The sequence below is a fragment of the Anas acuta genome, chromosome 1 (assembly GCF_963932015.1).
Source record: "Anas acuta chromosome 1, bAnaAcu1.1, whole genome shotgun sequence".
Classification (NCBI taxonomy): domain Eukaryota; kingdom Metazoa; phylum Chordata; class Aves; order Anseriformes; family Anatidae; genus Anas; species Anas acuta.
Genome location: NC_088979.1, coordinates 98029744 through 98048213, shown reverse-complemented (window position 1 = coordinate 98048213; position 18470 = coordinate 98029744). Strand labels below are relative to the sequence as shown.

At 45.2% G+C, this 18470-nt stretch overlaps 1 protein-coding gene across 2 annotated transcripts in view; it reads right to left on the bottom strand.

The window, feature by feature from the left end:
- Nucleotides 1-18209, bottom strand: part of CYYR1 (cysteine and tyrosine rich 1) — a 57478-nt gene extending 39269 nt beyond the window's left edge. The window contains exons 1-2 of one of the 2 annotated variants that reach the window (XM_068689873.1): nucleotides 17927-18209; nucleotides 16200-16305 (exon numbers count right to left, since the gene is read on the bottom strand). In XM_068689873.1, the coding sequence (XP_068545974.1) occupies nucleotides 16200-16305; nucleotides 17927-18014 (194 nt within the window). In that variant the 5' untranslated portion in view covers nucleotides 18015-18209. The remainder of the gene's footprint in view (nucleotides 1-16199; nucleotides 16306-17926) is intronic. The other variant, XM_068689883.1, reaches the window with a different exon arrangement.
- Nucleotides 18210-18470: the final 261 nt, after the last annotated feature.

The window sequence follows — 18470 nt, the reverse complement described above, 5'->3', positions numbered from 1 at the left end:
GTTGTTCCACAACATAGGAGGAAAATCCCTGCGAACTGCTCCTTCTTCTTGGAGGCTGACAACTTCTACCACACCTTTCCTGCCTCTCCTTGAATGCAAAGCACCCCTGGAGGGGGCAGATACGCGCCATCATCACCCCTCATTTCTCATACCTTCATGTTGAACCCTGCCAGCACCTTTGCATCATGGAGCAAACTCCAGCGGATGGACATTGGACAACCTGCTACAGCCCATTGCCCTGCACTCAGTTGGATTGTACAACCTTCTGCTTCAGAAAGAGAAGAAAGAATGGCATAAAGACACTACACTGATACTGCACTGCTATGACGAATGGGCTCCAACCATCACTCTTGCCTATTTACTTTGGAGATTAAAATGGCACGCGCGAACCATGCATCAACCATCGCTGTGCACACAGACCAGAAGCATTTATTACCCGTCCGGTTCTATAGCCTCAACAACACTCCCACTGACTTAAGGATAAATCAAATTGGCATTTTCAGGACCACTGCAAATCTGTTTTCAGACTGTAGAAATTAAGCCTGAGACAGACATATAAAGGCAGATTCATTTTTTAAAGAGTCTTGAAAATATCTTGCTAAAAATGCAAGTAAAAAATCCTGTTCCATAGATTACATATAACACTTGCTATGAAAAATATGCTAAGTAGCTTAAGAGAATGAATATATTGTTACTGAAATCTATTTCAAACAGGATAGAGCTTATTTTCACTCTCTTCTTGACCTTTATTTGAGAAGATGCCCTGAAACTCCAGATATTTTGTATTGCATCTGATGGCACTAATTCAAAGGAGTTTTCAACCTATATTCAACTATCAGGGATCACAGCGCAATGCCCTCTCCCCCGCCCCCCAATTTAATTTGCCATCTTGGACAGCTTTCAGAAATAGAAATGCAGTCACATCTGATTAAGAGCTTATTTATTATATTTCATGGTTTAACAGAAATAATGTAACAATGTTAGTGGAAAGTCTGGAGGGATCAAGAATCAGAGTAATTGAGCAAGCAGAGAGTACAAGGACTTTTTGAGATATTTGTGAGTGCATTTTCTTTTTATTTGTTTAAAGAGGAACAGGAAAGAGCCATGCTGCTAAGACTATGAAGTCAGGAAGCACACCATGAAGTCAGCGTACACAAAGACATTCAGTTTTCCAACACTGGGAAGTTTGGTCATGGAAAGTGAGTGCTCCAAAAGCCAGGGGGGACTCTGGATGCCCCTACCCACAGGAGACCACCTGCAGAAAGCCTGTTTTTTTTGAGACTTCCCAATGCTTTTTGTCTGGAAGTGAACCTCTTGCTGGATGCACGAAAACAGGATCTGGGATCCCACAGAACTTCTGAACGTAGAGGCTGTAAAGCAGTTTGTTATGTTTTTAATTAGGCCTGGTAAAGAATTTTGGCTATGAGTGGCTTGAGACACTTTCTGCTCCAAAATCTCCCATATCAAGATCAGAGAGGGGCTCTTTTATGCTACTGCGAGTAATATGCATTAAGGGTCTAAGTTTAACTTTGTATAGAGAAGTCCATGCCCTTATACATTGAAAATATCTCTGCAAAAGCCATGCAGATGTTATAATCCTGCTGCTCTGTGGAAACTATGTAATTGCCTGCACCTCAAAAATACACTGAAAAGGAACAAATTAAGGTCACAGAACTGCCCTTCAATCTGAGAACTTCCAAAGTGCGTTCATTTAAGATGTATCTTTGTCACACATACACACGCACACACACTTTTGAGCAGGGATTTTGCATTTACATCCTAGGTTCTGTCTGGCATCGGAAAATTTTCAGTGCTAGTGCTAATCCCCAACGAACTTTGCTGCAAACAACCCTTATTACACAGTAATTCTTTGCTGCCTCCACTTTCTGACATGTCAGCCAGTTCTTAATCCTTTTAACTTCTTAATGAAGGAGCAGTTACACAACGGCGTCGTCCCGCGGAAGGTCACCGATCTGTCCCCGGAGAGCGCTTCCCTGGCACACGGCAGGGAGGAACGGGCTCGGATCCTGCTCACGGGGATGGACAGCTCTTGGCCAAACACCTTCTGGGAGGATGGGGCTTTCAGGCTGGGAGAAGCAGCAGCAGGCACTGGGGGCAGAGGAGTAACACTGCTGCAGTGCAGGATTTCCTCTGAAGAGATCTGCTGGCAGAGGCAGCAACAGCTCCCACCTGGGGCCATGGCCTGATGTGCCTTGGGACAGCCACGTGCATCCCTGCAGCACAAGAGGCACAGCATTGTCGCTGCTGGGGAACAGTTGCATGGTCGGGCCCAAACTGTTTTTATTTTGGCTTCTGGGCCTGTGTGGAACTGCTAGAGCAGAAGAACAAAAGCCTGGTGAGGGGAGCTCTTCCAAGCAACGTGCTCGCTGCCGAGGTTTTTGTGTCACTGCAGTTGTCACAAAAACTTTCCAAGCCCACTGGCAGGCCAGGCAAGTGGACAGAGATAAAAGTAAAATAAGGTGGCTATTTTGTGAGGAAGAAGCAGTTAAAATCCTCAGAATAAAACAGGACTGAAAACACTTGGCTACTGAGCAGGGGCCAGTTTGAAGTTCAGCCTCAAGCAACTTCTTAAGTAGGTTAGACCACAAAATCCAAACCCTAAGACTTGAACTCACAGGGTGCAGTAGGGCCTCCAATCTCTGTTTTATGGCTTAGGCCCCTGGATGGATGGGCTTTTGTTGCTCTTGTGAAGTATGAGGATTTTGCGGACACTACCAGGAAAAAAAAAAGTGCTTCTCAAGCCCAAGTGCAGGCAGTGGAGCACCAGGAATCCTTATGGTCATGGAGAGATGGCCCAAATAATGCTGCTGGCTAGTCTGGGAAGACAATGTGGTCGCACCTCTCACATCGGACTTTATTTTCAGCCAGTGCATGTCAGTGCAAATCAAGTGACTTGATGACTTTGATTAATTTATTGATGGTTTGCATCTCCTGACATGAGTTGAAAAAGCAACGAGAGTGACAAAAATATGGCAGCAGCCATAGCAGTGCTACTGGTGGTTATGAAGGAGCTGTTAGTTCTGGCAGTTATTAAAACCACTTGGTGCAAGTGACAGCTAGCAGCAATAAATCATCGGGCTTGTTTCACAAATCCACACATCACGTTTTTTTGTGTGTGAGCGCAGCAAATATGCAGCCTAGAAAAACAATGACATCTCATTACAAAGCCTTATCGGCACCTGAAACATAGATTAAATTACCGACACGTAACAAAGCCAAAGTGAAAACCATCATGGGAGGCATAGCTCCTTCAGGTTTGAACAGCGGCTACTAACTCCTAATTTGCTTTCCAGTTAGCGGTCTCGCAGAGAAGTAATTGCTTTCACATTGGCTAGAAGAGGTACTGCGCCTTCTCTCAGGCCAAGGCTGTGTCCTCACAGAGTGGCTTTGGGAGGCTACTGGGAAGGTGCAAGAAGGCACCTGTAGAGTGAGAGCATGTCCTTGCCACCCCCAAGGCCTCTGTGTCCTCCCTGCCAAGGACCCAGCCTCCCTGGGGACCACTTTGGCCACCTTTACCTCAGCCAAGAGGCCGAGCACCAGGCTAGGCCCACAGGCCTCGAACGGTGCCTGCCGTGGAGCATGACACAAGGGGCAGGACTGTGCCAGTCCAGCTGTACCGTGGTGACTTTCTGGATGAGCCTCCAAGTGTCCCCATGGAGAAGTAACCTCCCAACATATTAAGTACTTAAGAACTTCCAAGTAACGCAACTTTTCAAGAAAGAGACGAGCTAATGTTTAATGGGAGCCTAACCTAGTCATTGCAAGTTCCTGGGGTAATTTGGGATTTCAAGTAGCTCTGCAAATGATAGCTCCTCTCTGGAAGAAAACTAAAGCAGAAGTATACAGCAACTTAATTGATGCTGTCTCAAAATAACCTCACTTTAGCCTAAGACAGATTTCAAATTACATGGAGATAAGCTGCAGACGTTACTTTCCTGAACTTGTTTAAATACCTGACAATCCAGTGAACACTCAGCCCTCCTTGGCTTGCAATAGCAGCAGCCTCCCTGCAGCCTCCCACTGCCCCCTGCCTGCACAGGGTCCTTCAGGACCTTTTCCCAACCCTTCAGAGCACACCAAGGGCTCTTCAGATGCCCCCTGGGCATCCTTCTGGGTAATTATTCATTGACATGCAGAACAAAACCTCCCTTGTAAGAGGAAAAAGCCAACAACTTCTTTAAAGAAGGATGCACTGCTGAAAAAACAAAGCAAAATTGCTTTATGACTTCCTAAATAGGAGTGACACAAGCCAGGGCTGCTACAGGAGCAGAGCAGAGGCCAGTTCACCCTCAGAGGCAATTCTGCCTGCTAGATAAACAGTACCAGCCCTGTCCGCAGACATCAACCTGGAGGCTGGCTTGTAAATAGCTGCTGTCAGCTTGTGACTTCAAAGAAAGAGAGGGGTCCCCATATCTAGCAGCTTGCCTAGAGCTTCAAATGGTATGAACTGTCCAGACCCCAAATTCCTCCTCTTTCTGTGGCTAATGCAAAGGGACCTTCCTAGGTCATCAGATCCATTTGCTGCTGTGCCAGGCAGCCGGACCATCCCAGCCATTTTGTGAGCAGGCTGCATGTCCTCACACACCTTCCTGGAAAGGAAGGGTGATGGGAGGCTGTGGGGAGAGAGCAGGAAAAATCCTGCTTCTTGATATGGAATCTTAATGCAAAATGGCTTATTTTAGAAGGTAGCAACAATGTAAACGTACCAAATACAAATGTTAAATACCACAGCTTCCCTCTTAATTTCAGCGCATTATCTTATTATCTTGATGTAGCGTGGTACTTGAAACATGCACCAGACATGCCGCTATGTTTACAGCACCCGTCATATAGCAATTTTGAAAGCGTTACTGTCAAGCTGACATTTTATTACATTTCTGGAAATATGCTAATTCAATCATTGAGCTTCATTCAACAGTATGAAGGCTCAGGAACAAAGATGCATTGCGCTGTACTTAAAACAATTTTAAATGGAGAATGAGGGCCATAACTTTTCATCCATCCCCCGCCCCCTTGAAACTCTATCCTTTTGCCCTCCACCAGAATTTAATATCGCATTATCTCTGCAAGGAGCCACATGAGGAAAGCAATGCGAGGTAAGCAGCCTGGCGATCCTGTCAGCCATTTTCATCATTTCACTTCATGCAAATAGGCCATCTATTGCCAAGCCAAACACAGGGTTACCACAGTGGGCTGAGCAGACATTATTAGCTTTCAGCCATGTCAATATATCAGCTATTGTTGGACACAGCCTCACTGAGGTCTGTGGGGACGAGGACTACGCGGCATAGCAAGCGGCTGGCACACTACAGTGCAGGAGAAGCTGTGCCCCGGAGCAGAGCTGTCGGCAAACAGAAAGGCAGACAAAAATAACAGCTGCCATAGAAAAACACAGCATTTGTACATCGGATGCTCTGACAGAATAGGTTACTAATTCCTCTGATTAGATCAACACCAAGAAATCTCATTCAAAACTGCAGAGCTTTTGTGCTGGACATAGCACTAAAAGGCTCCTCACACGCAAGGCCAGGGAGGTCTTCATCTCAATGTGCTCACCCATGACATACTCAGTGTCCACATCTAGATGTCAAACTTTGGCTCCAAATAATCAAAATTCTGCCCAGAGTCCAAATTATTTACATTTATTTGTGATCATTGACACTGCTAGATCATTCAGAACTGACTAGCCCATCACCAGCCCACTGCAACGTGGATTACAGGCAAGCAATACCCAGACACTGTTTCTTCGCCTGACAGGATAAGCCTGTAAGTATTTTGGACCCTTTGGATGGTCATATGCTACACAAGGGGAAAGCAAAGATGATTTCAAAAAAGCTGCAGTCTTTTATACAAAAAACTGCACTAACAAAATTATTGTTACTCTTCCAGGAAAACTTCAGATATTCCATGAGATATATTTCACCAATGTCTTGTATAAAGTATGAGTAGCACTGCTTTAGTCCCAACAATAAAAAGTAAGTGATAAATTTATGCTGGCTGCTTATTTTCTCTCCTGTTGTTTTACATTTCCAAAGCAGCAGATGAGGAGAGGCCTTAAAGCCGAGGGACTTGCTGAAGGAAAATCCAAAAAACAGAATTAAGAGCTGCTGTCATGTATCATATAAATGCTATAATATTATAAGCACTACTTTTAAGTGAGTAATTAATTTAGGGTCTTTCCAATGTTTGTCTTCTGTCCCTGAATTCTCCTCAGTATGTTATCAAAGTATTTCTGTTTCTCATTTGCTCCACGCCAAGGGGTCTGTTGTAGAGGTGTCACGATATGGGAACATGAGCTCTGCAGTGTTTCTCCCTTCTCCCCACTCAATCACAACCAAAGTCACAGAGCCTTGAACTCTGAGTGCCGAGTACAGATGATGGGCACCACCAATTTTGTGCTTCAGCAACACAAACACCAAAACAGGACTGTAATGCCAGCAGCTTCTCTAAATAGTTTTAGTGTTGCTGGAAAACAGGAAAGCAGGAACAGGGTGCACACAGAAGTACCTGAGTCACCATCCCTGGAGGTCTTCAAAAAATATATAGATGTAGAACTTAGGGACATGGTTTAATGGTGGACTTGGCAGTGCTAGGTTAGCAGTTGGACCAGATACTCTTAGAGGTCTTTTCCAACCTAAATGATCCTATAATATATATAAAAATTATATATATATATAACAACATATATATATTATAATTAATTTATAAATTAAATAATATATGTAAACACTTATATAATGTAAAAAACATAACAGACAGCAGTTGCAAGCCCCTGTCCTCCCTTGCCAACCTTCCTGTTCTCCCCAGCTGTTGTTACTTTAACCACAGGCTTGCAATCTGCTCCTGGGGGTCTTTGTCTTCTGGATGCAAGACATCCACTGGTGAAGCTGGTCCCTCACCTTCCACGGCAGGACCCACTGCTCTCCAAAGCTGTTTTCCTGGTGCCCCAAACGACTGTATCTATTCTGTTCCTTTTACTGGGGAGGAGCAGGGAGCACCAGTGGTGAAGAGAGGGAATGATAGGGCACTACTTATCTCCAGGTCCTCTCTCACCCCACTCCTGAAACAAAAAACTCAAATGCACAAGCAGCATAGGAGCAAGCAGTACTAGGGAATTGCAGATCAAAACTGCAGTTAATGGGATCGCATAGGCACATGCATTTGGGACTGCATTTTATATCTTATTCCTAGTTTACTAACACAAAGCAGCCCATAGGGCTGCTTAGCAGCTGGAAATAGCTGCAGGTCAGCAGTACCCAGATTATGCCTTCATTAGATCACCTTGACTATGGACTGTAAGAAGGGCTGAAATACACAGAATTTATACAGTCTCTTTATGTTTCAAAAGCAGTGTAGGAAGTCCACAAGGTATCCAAAAATAAGGTTCTCTGCATCTTGGCTGATGAACAGATGTTTCAACAATAGCAGTAGATCCTCTTGTGCTTGTCACAAACTGTACCATGGTCCTCAATAAAGAGAGAGAAGCTGGAACATTCAGCATTAAACCAAGCCTCCCTTGAGAGCAAAAGGAATAACTTCATTTAATGACAGCAGTAAAAACCTCTTATCTGTGTGGATGAGCCAACAGAGGGAGATAGGATGATGGAACATGCCTGCCCAGCATGTGGTATTACTGCCTTGCCATCCCATACTAAACACTCACATATAGAGTAAGACTCAGGACAAATCTTTTATTTTACTAAAATAAATCATTAAAGGAAAAAGAAAAAAAAAAAAAAAGGAATATTCCAAAAGTAAATGTCACCACTTTTTTTTTTTTTTTTTTTTTTAATAGAGAAAAATTATTAAGAAACCTTCACTGAATTTCTAAAGATCATATTAACTGTGGAATTTCCATCTACGTGGTGGTTATAAATCTCAAAGGAACTTGTGGCTGCCCTGTGAATTAATAGTTCATTTCCTTTAATTTTTAATAACTCACTTATATACTCCAAACTTTCTTTCTGTCCCTTAAAGAGGCACATGTAAGATTGGAGAGTTTGTCTTTCTAGGAGAATATTGTTCAAATATTGAACCAGTGCTACAGGTGTTATTTGGACTGGCTGCAATTACAGTGTGCACAGCATCAAATGGCCCTCTCGCACAGCTTTTGACCCAGAAGTATCTTCATTAATAACCCTACCCTGAGTCAGTCTGATATTACTTACTCCAGAGGAACCAGTACAAAATTCATCAGGCCAACCCCCTGAGAATCCTGTGAGCTCAGTGAAATCTCAGAATTAGCCAATAAAACAGCAATTCTCCAGCTGAGGGTAGGGAAGGCATGCATGTGCATGTGTCTGAGAAATGCAGGGAGGCAGTGCAGGGAGGTGGGGTTTGTCCTGTGTATCTCCTGACCTCCCTCCACTTGAAGTAGGAGCAAGGGAACACGAAGTGGCAGAGAGCATGGAAGGTACCACGGTGATGGAAAAAATGAAAGAAAAGTGTCTTTTTTCTAACAGCTGGATTCAACAAGGTACTTGAGCTTACAACTCGTCCCATTACAGCCAGTGTATGAAATCCCCACTGAAGTAATTAGTTTATTGATTTCAACAGGGTGAATGATACACTGCATCTCCTCACTGCCTTGAAGTTACATGTGCGTTTAACTAGTTGCTGAACTGGTGCCTAGCAGTCTGTCTGAATTATCTTGAAAGCTCTGGATGTACAGATGGCTTAACAAAGTTACAATTTTATATAAAATTCAGGGCTGTACCTTTCTCATACTGGAAAAGGGGAAAAAAAACGGGGAGGGGTACAAAATAACAGACAGAAGATAAAATTCTTACAAAGGACAGACAGGGTTCTTGTGATCAACAGAATTCCCAGGCCCAGTTCTTTATGCCAGTTTTACTAAGTGCTAAGAAAGAATCATCTTTTACACGACCAAACCTTATGGGAAAATCCTACAAGCTTCCAAAACAGACAATTGCAAGTGATAAATACAAAATTATCTCACCTTTTCACTGAATAAATCTTTTAAAAGCAAACAGTGCAGTAAAGGCAAGTTAATTGCACTGAATTCCTTAAGAATGTTTATTTCCCCCCCTCCAGTGAGTTTTCTGTAAGCCACAGGCAGCACTTCAGTGATTTATACCTTAATGCATCCATTTGCAGGCCAAATTCTAGCAATCTTCCAAGTGATGAAAAACAGATGATCCACAGAGATGTCAAGAACTCAGGGCGTCACACAACCATGCTATCCTTTTTTCTCATGAACAGCAGATCTTTCATGTTTACAAAGGCTTCCAGTTTTCATTAAAAAGGTATTCTAGTTCTTACAGCTACTTACTGAATAATAAATAAATAAATAACAACAAAACTTCTGAAAACAAACAAACAGCCAAAAGAATCCAGTCCCAGTCCCATTGGCCTTAAACATTTCAAAACAGTTAGTCAGATGCCCTGTGCAAATAAAAAGGAAAAAAAAAAAGAAAAAGGGGTGGGAAACTTGAAGTGGGAGCTATCTTTTGAGAGTTTCTGTTTGGCAAGTAAAATAGTTTTTTTTTTTTCCATTTTGAGCTGCTTGTCACAACACAGGGTCAGAAATAAAAACACAAAGGGCTAAAGAAGAGACGCCCTATGTTTTAATTCTGGTGCTGACAAGGGTTTCCTCTGCATCCGTCGTCGGGAGCAGATACTGCTCTGGTCGTAAATCTGATCGCACATTCTCCACTGAAGGATATGAGCTGGAACAATAGGCATGGAACAAAAAACAACTGGGAGTTCAACTGCTTAGCAAAGGTCACATTTCAAATATCAGCTCCCTCTCCAGCAGATCTTACAATGAAAACGTGGTCCTAGGTCTTTCTCTGAGCTGTAGTTAATCAACCCCCTGCACAGAGCAAGCTGGATGCCTCTCTGGAGGAGGCTTTCCCAAGCTGAAGCATGAACAGCACACTTCCACAGGTACTGCAGATGTTGAAGACAGGGATTGAAGGGCTGAACTGCTATCCTCCTCTCACACAGAATGAAAGGGAAATAGTTTTAGTCCTGGAGCCTTGCCCGTACCAATGACGTGTTTACAGCCAGCCCCCAGCGCTCAACACAAGTGTCCTCAGGCTCTGCCCTTGTCACCTCACACTTCAGGCTGCACTCAGTGTGCTCATTCAGGGAGGCTTTCCTGACCAGAAGCCACAAGTCAAGCCAATTGGAAAAAATAGTTACTGAAGCAGGCCTTTGTCTCTCCTTCCGGCGTCGCATCAGAAATCGCAGAGCCAGAGGCACGCCATGGTAATTGTCAGGTGAACTGCAGTTTTACATATTGTCCAAAAGTGCTCCAGTCGGGGAAAATTCTGAACACTGCACTGACAATGAGGAACCCAGTTTTATTTTAAGCAGAGTACCAAGCAGCTGAAGTGCAGACACAGAACCATTCCCAACCCATATGCTGCCTCACATATTTACTGTGGGATGCCTGAAAATATCTAATTTTAATTATTTGGAATATACAGTAAACGCCAAGCTTCCTGATTTTTTTTTTTTAATTTTATTTTATTATTCACTATGAAGCCTGGAGGCTACATCTCTCTATGCCTAACTCTTAAAATGTTAATTCTGCCCTTCAGTGCACTCCTCTTCCATACCCACCCTCCAACTCAAGCTGCCATATTAAGTGAATCAGCTTAAGGGACATTCTTTCTTCCACAAACAAAACTGGGGTCTCTGAGGTCATCTGCACTTCTCGTAGTGCTACTGGCTATGATGTACTTCATGTCAAATGCCACACTGGCATACACTACGCACGTCTTTTTCTTCGGTTTTACAGGCTGAGGCCTGCATGTGACTTTTATGCTAAATATATTCTCTGCCTCTTTTCCTCCCATTCTCTCTGTCTGCCTTCCTTCCTTCCTGGCCACATTGTGCAGCTCCCGGACTTAAAACAAAACAAAAAAACATGCAAAAAACTCATGCTTTCCAACATACATTTAAGTTCATGTAAATAGCACCTGTTTCAGCAGTCACTGAATAGGCTGCTGCTTCCTCATTATCTCTGGTAAGATTTGTTCCACCTACTCTCTTGCAAATTGCCATCCACTACCTGTAATGAGATCACAGTTCCCTAAAGTTTTTACTTAATTTTCCCCCCAGTTATTTTTGAAGTCCTTGGAACCATTTTTTTTTCTAAAAAAGTTCCCTTAGAGTAAGTCATTGTGAAGACATTTACCAAGAAACTTTGTGTACTTTGTGACTTAGTGTAGCACCACCGCATCTTAGCTTCTTTCTTCCATTTTAGCTAATATTCCAGCTTATTCCCCTTCAAGCCTTACACAGGAAAATATGGACGAACCACTAAGGCTGCATATTTTAGCAGTGACTTTTCACAAATACTGTGGGCCAAATCTGGGCGCAAGCCCCTTCATTTCCAACGAATAAACCAACTGGCCCAGCAACATTCATCTGAAAGAAGAGCTGGTTTATTTGTCCTCTGTGCCTCATTGTTCACCTGGAGTCTGGGACTGATGGCTGCTGGCAAGAGTGAAAGGGCAAAGCAGCATCCCGAGTGTGTCCTGTCAGCATGCAACTGCTGACATCTCCTCCCAGGGACCTCCTTGCGGCTCCAAAGGTATATGTGGGCCACTGTAAACACAAGGCACAAGGTGATGGAGAAAACTAAGCGTGAAATTAGCCCACAGAAAACCCAGCAGCCACTAGGCCAAGCATGTGGACCAGACAATTTGGGGCCTTAGAAGCAAATACATAGGGCGCTGGCAGAAACACTCATGGATGCAAATTTGGAGCCTCTCAGGAGTGCAGGGGTTTGAGGCTGGAGCTGAAGGCAGTAACCAGATGTCTCCAGATCCTCTGAGTAACAGAAGGCAAAACGCTGCTCGTTGGTTGGTTATGAAGATACTTTTGCTGGGGGCAAACCTGGAGCATCTGTCACAGAGGAAACACAACTGCAGTCCTCTCAGTCCCCAGCCAGACAGCAAGTTGCAGAAGTAGACACAACACAGGGAAACTGATAAAAGGTCAGTCACCATTGATTCAACAGGCATAGAAACTAGCTTCTGAGGAGGAGGGGAATTTGAGTTTCTTGCCTCAAAGGGCTGGGATGGTGCTGAAGGCTGGCTGGAAAGGGTGCCTCCACTCTACTGTTTGGTAAGGAATGAAAAGCTGAGCAGGAGGATCAGTTTGACCACTCAGGCATCCCTGAATCTTTTCATTCATTGCACAGAAACAGCTCCATTACATAGCACAAGTCCAAACATAAATCTATAATTTGTTCAAGAAAAAAACATTTTTAGAAGGGCAAAGTATTGAGCACTAGATGCCTAGTGGATAAACAGGAGGAAATGCACATGCATCAGAGGAAATAATGACAGGCTGTAAATACCGAAAGGTAGTGGGAAAGGAAATATAGCTGGAACATTAATGCTGTAACAACTTGCTCTGAAAGGGGATCATGAAAAGCAGGGGGAGAAGGAGGAGGAAGGATGCATTACTTTACATTAGAGATGCTCATGGGATAACAAGTGACTCAGTCACAGACCTTGAATACTTAGATTATACCTGTGGTCCAGCTAAAGAGGGTGTTATGGGAGCACCTCTTAAAATCCCCAAAGTCCTAACACTAGAGTGAGCTGATAACTCTGCATCTGTTTTTCATATGCAGAAAGAAAAACAGGCTAATCACAGATGCACACAGCCTGGAGGATGTTTGCTGAAAACCTCATCTGACTAAAGAAAAAATTCCCTGGTGTCCTAAAAAGATGACGGCTTCTTAAAATAGATAACTCTAGAACCCTACATGGAATATCTCAGAGTTGAATCTAATTTTAATGAGTGAAGAGACTTAATTAATCACTGAAAAGCTAAAAGCTGCCTAAGTATCAACGATCACGATCTAGTCACAGTGACTCTGTTTTAAAATTAGGATGTGCATTATTGCCTGGAGTTTATATTCTGTTTGCACAGTCGTTGGCATATGGGTCTAGAAAGAGAACAGTGAGAGACGTAAAGCAAAACACAGAGCTGTTTAAAAGGAACCTACCACACGCTGAAAGGCTTTTCCAAAACTGCAAGGGAGAGTTATGCTTGTGAAAAAAACATCCTGGAGAAGATAAAGAACAGAAACCTCAGAAAGATGTGCCAGTGTATAAAAAACAGAGAGAGAAGAAAAATGAGTGGTAAACAAATGAAGAAGCATAGGGAACCTCTGAAGAAGCAGAGGAGCCAATAAAACACTAAGGACTACTAACAGTGCTTCAGGCAGTAAAAAGGCACTTCTAAAAGCAGCCGTGCAGATCGAGTCCACTTGGTGTTTGGTGCAGGCAGTAAGATCAAGAATGATGATACAAGCAAACAAGGATATTGAAAGGATATCGCTATGTGGAACTATCAGGGCACATCATTTGTTGGATTACAAATAGGTCTTTGAAAGATTTCAACACACAGAAAGACATGAGCAGAAAGGTCACCAGTGGTGATTTCCAGAGTCCACAGATCTCACAGTGTAATTTCACAGGTTTGTCCTTTGGGGGTGAGGCAACATGAAACTTTGTGGAAAAATGCTGTCACATGAAACAAAGACCAGTATAGTGCCAAAGAATGAAAAGCGATGGTTATTGTTACGGAGCATAGCTGAAGATACAATCTAAAGTCACTCTTCTGTAATAAAACTAAAGCTGCTAACCCCTAGCAAAGAACAATCTGTAAGCTTAAAGTAGCAGACATGCTCTGAGGGCAGTGACTTAAGGACTTAGACCTGGAACAAACCACTAAGTTCACTTATGTCTTTGGTGGTGATCATTATAGACAAGTGCTTCAAAATACGTACCCAAACCTAGATACTCAGACATAGAAAAAAATAATCTTAGTCAGGCTTCTGTCAAAACCTTGTGCTCAGCTTCGATAGACACATTTTCAGAAGGAAGTGAAAATACTAGAGGGTGCTCAAAGGAAGGCCAAAGAATTGACCCCTGGGCAAGGCAAAGCAAAACAAAGCAGATCCTACATATGAGGCTGACAGAGTACGTCCAGCTTACCGATAAGGTTGAAGGCTGTCATGACGACTATTTAGGACCACATTTCAAACTCACAGATAAGGGAAGAGCTGACATTAGGAATTTCAGCCTTCATTTCCCAACAAAATTTTCCAGCAACATCAGTAAATGAACTACAGAAGAGTTTACCAGGGCAGACGGTGAACTCATTAATGACTGAAGTTTTCAGTATGATATTCCATATGTTTGTAGAAGGTACACCCCATACAGATTTCAGAGGAAAAAAAGGTGTGGCTCAATCATGCAAAATGTCAGGTCAGAGGAGTATAATGACTCCTGACTGGTCTTCGAGTTTATGAATTGGAGTACTTAACCATAAAAAAATGAGAAGAATCAAATGTCTCCTTCATGTCATGCTGCGACAAACAGTATTTGTAAGAGCCACTTCGGTGTTCAAAATCATCCAGATACACCCAAACCTTTCCAACATGCCAGTGTCACTCCCATTTCAGCTCTAATTCAATAGCTGTTTACCTTGGTTAAATAAGCATACAAAAGACCAAGTGTGAACCTGGTATTAAGGCCGTGGTTTGAACATTTCAGCAACCACTCTAAAGAATCCCCTGGCCGATCCTTTCCACAGTACAGCTCTGACATCAGGCTAGACCAATGCCAATGATGTTCATGTGCAAGTGGGTGACGAAACCCACTTGCTTTGCTGCTCTGTGGGAAGCCTCTGTACGATGCAATATCCCATTCTGCTGAGTCCATCATTTCTAACTGCACATGAGCTGGAATCAGCTATTCAAAAGCAGCACCTCCTTCCATGCATTTAAATAGGAAAGCAATCTTGGAACGAGAAAAGAAAAAAAAAAATCAAAGCAGACATTCCCTAAGTGAGAAGAAAGCAAAATCACTTGTCATTCTCCAGCAGTAATCTGTCTTGAATGCATGCCTTCTTATTCCCAGAGGAATGAAGTATTCTGGCGCTCTATCACCATTTTATTTACCTTAAACCAAGAACTGCTCTGATCTGCTATAAATGCTGTGGATCAATTCTGTACTAAAATGCTGTCACTATGCCTACTCCTTCAAAGTGCTATATAATATGCTGAAGGGAACACTACCACGTTCCCCAGGTACCATGGCTAAAACAAAACCTGCAACAGATGAATCTTTTAGAAAAGGCAACTACCACCTTTGCACTCACTCCTCCTTAAGCACGGAGCAGTTCATATCACACGCCTCACCTTCCTTCTCTGGTTTTAGCCAAGAATACAAACCAAAACCACAGCACAGACTGCATGCTAAAGATTAAGAAAACTACTTGATGGGGTTGACAAGACACCATTTAAGATGCCCTACCTTCAGAATATTTTATGTTCTGAACATAAATGTTCTGTGTTCAGAACATTTTATGTTTTGTTTAGGTTTATCCACATGCACAAATGTAATACTTATGGGCTGTCACTTAAATGAAGCCCAGAGCCTGGAGTCAAGTCTGCTAGTGCACAGGCTTCTCTTCTTCCTCATCGATAGAGATCGAAGAGCTAACACTTGAACTGGAGACTGGTTTTTATCAACAGCTCACCTCTATACTTTTCTCTAGACAGAAAATACCCATTCCACTTCACCTGCTGTGGTTTTTTTTAGGCACTGTGAAAGGTGCTACTTGTACCACAGCATTAAGGGATCAGATTACCCTCACCTAGAATCCATTCAATGAACTCCACCAAAAGCCAAAATGCCATTTAATGAAAACAAACGAGTAAGTAAAAAGAAAAAAAAAAAAAAGTACCCAAATCTCAAATCCAAGTCATTTGAATAGTGGCTTGACTCAGGTATTGTAACAAAGCATTTCAACAAAAAAAAAAACAAACAAACAAAAAAAAAACAAGCTTTCTGTTCCTCTTCACTTGAAGAGCTTGAAACAAAGTTCTCAGTATCTCTACAGCTTGCTTCAAAAGGCTCTATCAAAGTACATAATCTAAGGATGTAACCCTCAATTTTAGCAAGCTTTTTAGGTATAAGCATGGTTCAAAAAGGTATGCAATGTGAGACTTTACAGAAATAACAATATTTGTTACTAGCAAGGAAAAAAAAAAGAACTAAAACCCCAAGAACCCAAACCCTGCCACTGTTTCTTGCCAAAATGTAGTTTCCAGCAACCTGAGTTTACATCAAGTCCATGAACACAGTGCATCAGCTTTTCTGAAGAGCAAATATACTTACGAAAGGACATTCCCAATGTAGGCATAATATGAACAGCAGTAGGGAGTAGTCCCATCACAGCAGTAAGCCTTGCAGTCATTATCACACTGAGCCAGACAATCTTCTGCTGAATAAAAATAACATTCATGCGGTCAAACAGCAGCAACAACAAAAATCTGTACAGCACAGCTTTAAAGAAAACGCAATCTACCAGTTTTATACAATCACAGGACTTCACTTGAGGCTTGACCTGACCCTGTAATCCAAATGGCAGCCAATTCCCACTCATTCAAAATTTCAGTAAGAAGTTCAGATTTAGGTGCTTTGTGTACAGGTACTTTGTAGCTGGCTGTATCAGTTCCTTCTCATATTTAATCACTTAAAATAAAAAAAGAGCATCTCAAAATGTCAAGTCACGGTGGATGATCTTTTTTTACACTCCAACAAAGAGTCCAGATTAAAACTCGAGGCCAGGCTGCCTCCCGTGCCGTGCTGTCGGGCAGAGGGAGAGGAGAATGAAGCTGTCTGCAAGCTGGCTGCCCCCCGGCCCCCCGCCTGGCGCAGCCCACCGGGGTTCAGAGCTCAGAGCTGCCCTGGCCAGCTGGCAGCGCTGCCCTCGCGCTGTGCCACCTCCAGATCCGGCTCTGGCTGCAGCTGGGCCCCAGCCAGCACGGCACAGCACTGCCCTGCCCGCTGCCCCAAGGGCTCTTCTGCCTAGCAGGGGCCAGGAGCAGCTTCAGCAGCGATGCTCCTCAGGATTGATGAGCAACTCCAACAGCAAAATAACAGTAAGGGAGCTCTTTACAAGTGAGAGGTATGGAAGAACACATCCTTTTATTGTAGCGAGGAGCTGTTTTGAAGCTATTGATTGCTTGTTTGCGGCACAGCTGTTGCTCCTCTGTGTTTTGGAAGCCCCACGCCAGGTCCCCCTAGCTAAATGTTACAGTACAGCCTCAGCGTGCTGGCACCGTCCTGCAAAAGCACCCACACGGGTCCCGTATTTCTTGCGTCTCATTCTGGGCTCTCCTTCTTGACTGCAAGGGGCTCACCTGCAGCCCCTATGACCACAAATGGAGCCTCAGCCCTGAAGATGCTCGCTGCTACAGCAGAGACCTAGACACGAGGACACCTAACCATGCTTCTGCATTCCCAACCAGCTGCGGCTCCTCTTCCCCAGGCAGCAGACCTTGCTGGGGGGGTCCCACTCTCCCTGTGGGTTTTACTCCCACTCTCACCCGCACCGGCCCTGTTTGCCCGGGCCCAGGCAACTCCACCTCACCCCAGCTGCTTCCTTGGCCACCTCCTGCCCCATCCCCAGCTGCAAGCCGCCACCTTGCTCTGAGGCTCCCCTGCGTGTGAGCGTGTGGCGAGCTGCTGGTGCTGCTGGTCCATCCCGCAGCTCAACACCTGAACCCCGCTGGTTGGGGTTCAGCAGGTCAGCTCCCTGAGCCTGCTCAGGCTTGGTCCCGTGAGAACAAGCACCAAGGCGCGGGTGAAGCTGCCCACCTGCACCCTAAATCCGTGCGATGCTGGAGGAGGGCATGTGCACGACGGCATGGCACAGCCAGTGCCAGGCTCCTGCCCTGCCCCGCACCGCCTCCCCCAGCCCCGACAGCCCCCGGCCGGGCTCCAGCCCCCTCCGCACACCGCAGCCCCTGCGACACAAAGAAAAAAACCTCCGGGAGATTTTGCCTTCAACCCCAGCCCGCCCCGCGGCGCCCAGCCCCGCCGCCCCGCGTCCCGCTGACCTGCGAGGAAGAGGAGCAGGAGGAGGAGGAGGAGGAGGGAGGGCAGCAGCGCCCCCCGGGCCCGCCCGCCCCGCAGCGCTGCCTCCATGCCGGCAGCGGGAGCGGAGCCGCCGCCGCCCGCCCCGTCGTGGAGGCGGAGGCGGGCAGGGGCCGGGGCCGGGGCCGGGATCGGGATCGGGATCGGGGCCGGGGCCGGGGCCGGGGCCGGGGCCGGGGCCGGGCGGCGCCGTCGGGGCCGGTCCGGGCCCGCTGCCCCCCGCCGAGCCGGGGCCTCCCCCGGGCAGGGCCGGCGGCGCCGTCTGTGTGTCGGCGGGGCCGCCCCGTCGCGGCCCGGCCCCTGGCCCTTCCCCGCCTTTGTCTGCCCCGGGCCCTGCGGCCGTCGGGGGTGTGAGGAGGGCTCGGGGGAGCTCCTTCGGGGGAGCCCCTCGGCCCCCCGTGCTGAGGGGAGGCTCCGCACCCCGTCCCCCTTCGCACGCCGATGGGTGTCCCAGGGGTGCGTGCCCCTTTCCCAAAGATTTTGCAGAGTTTTGCCTTCTGGCCTGGG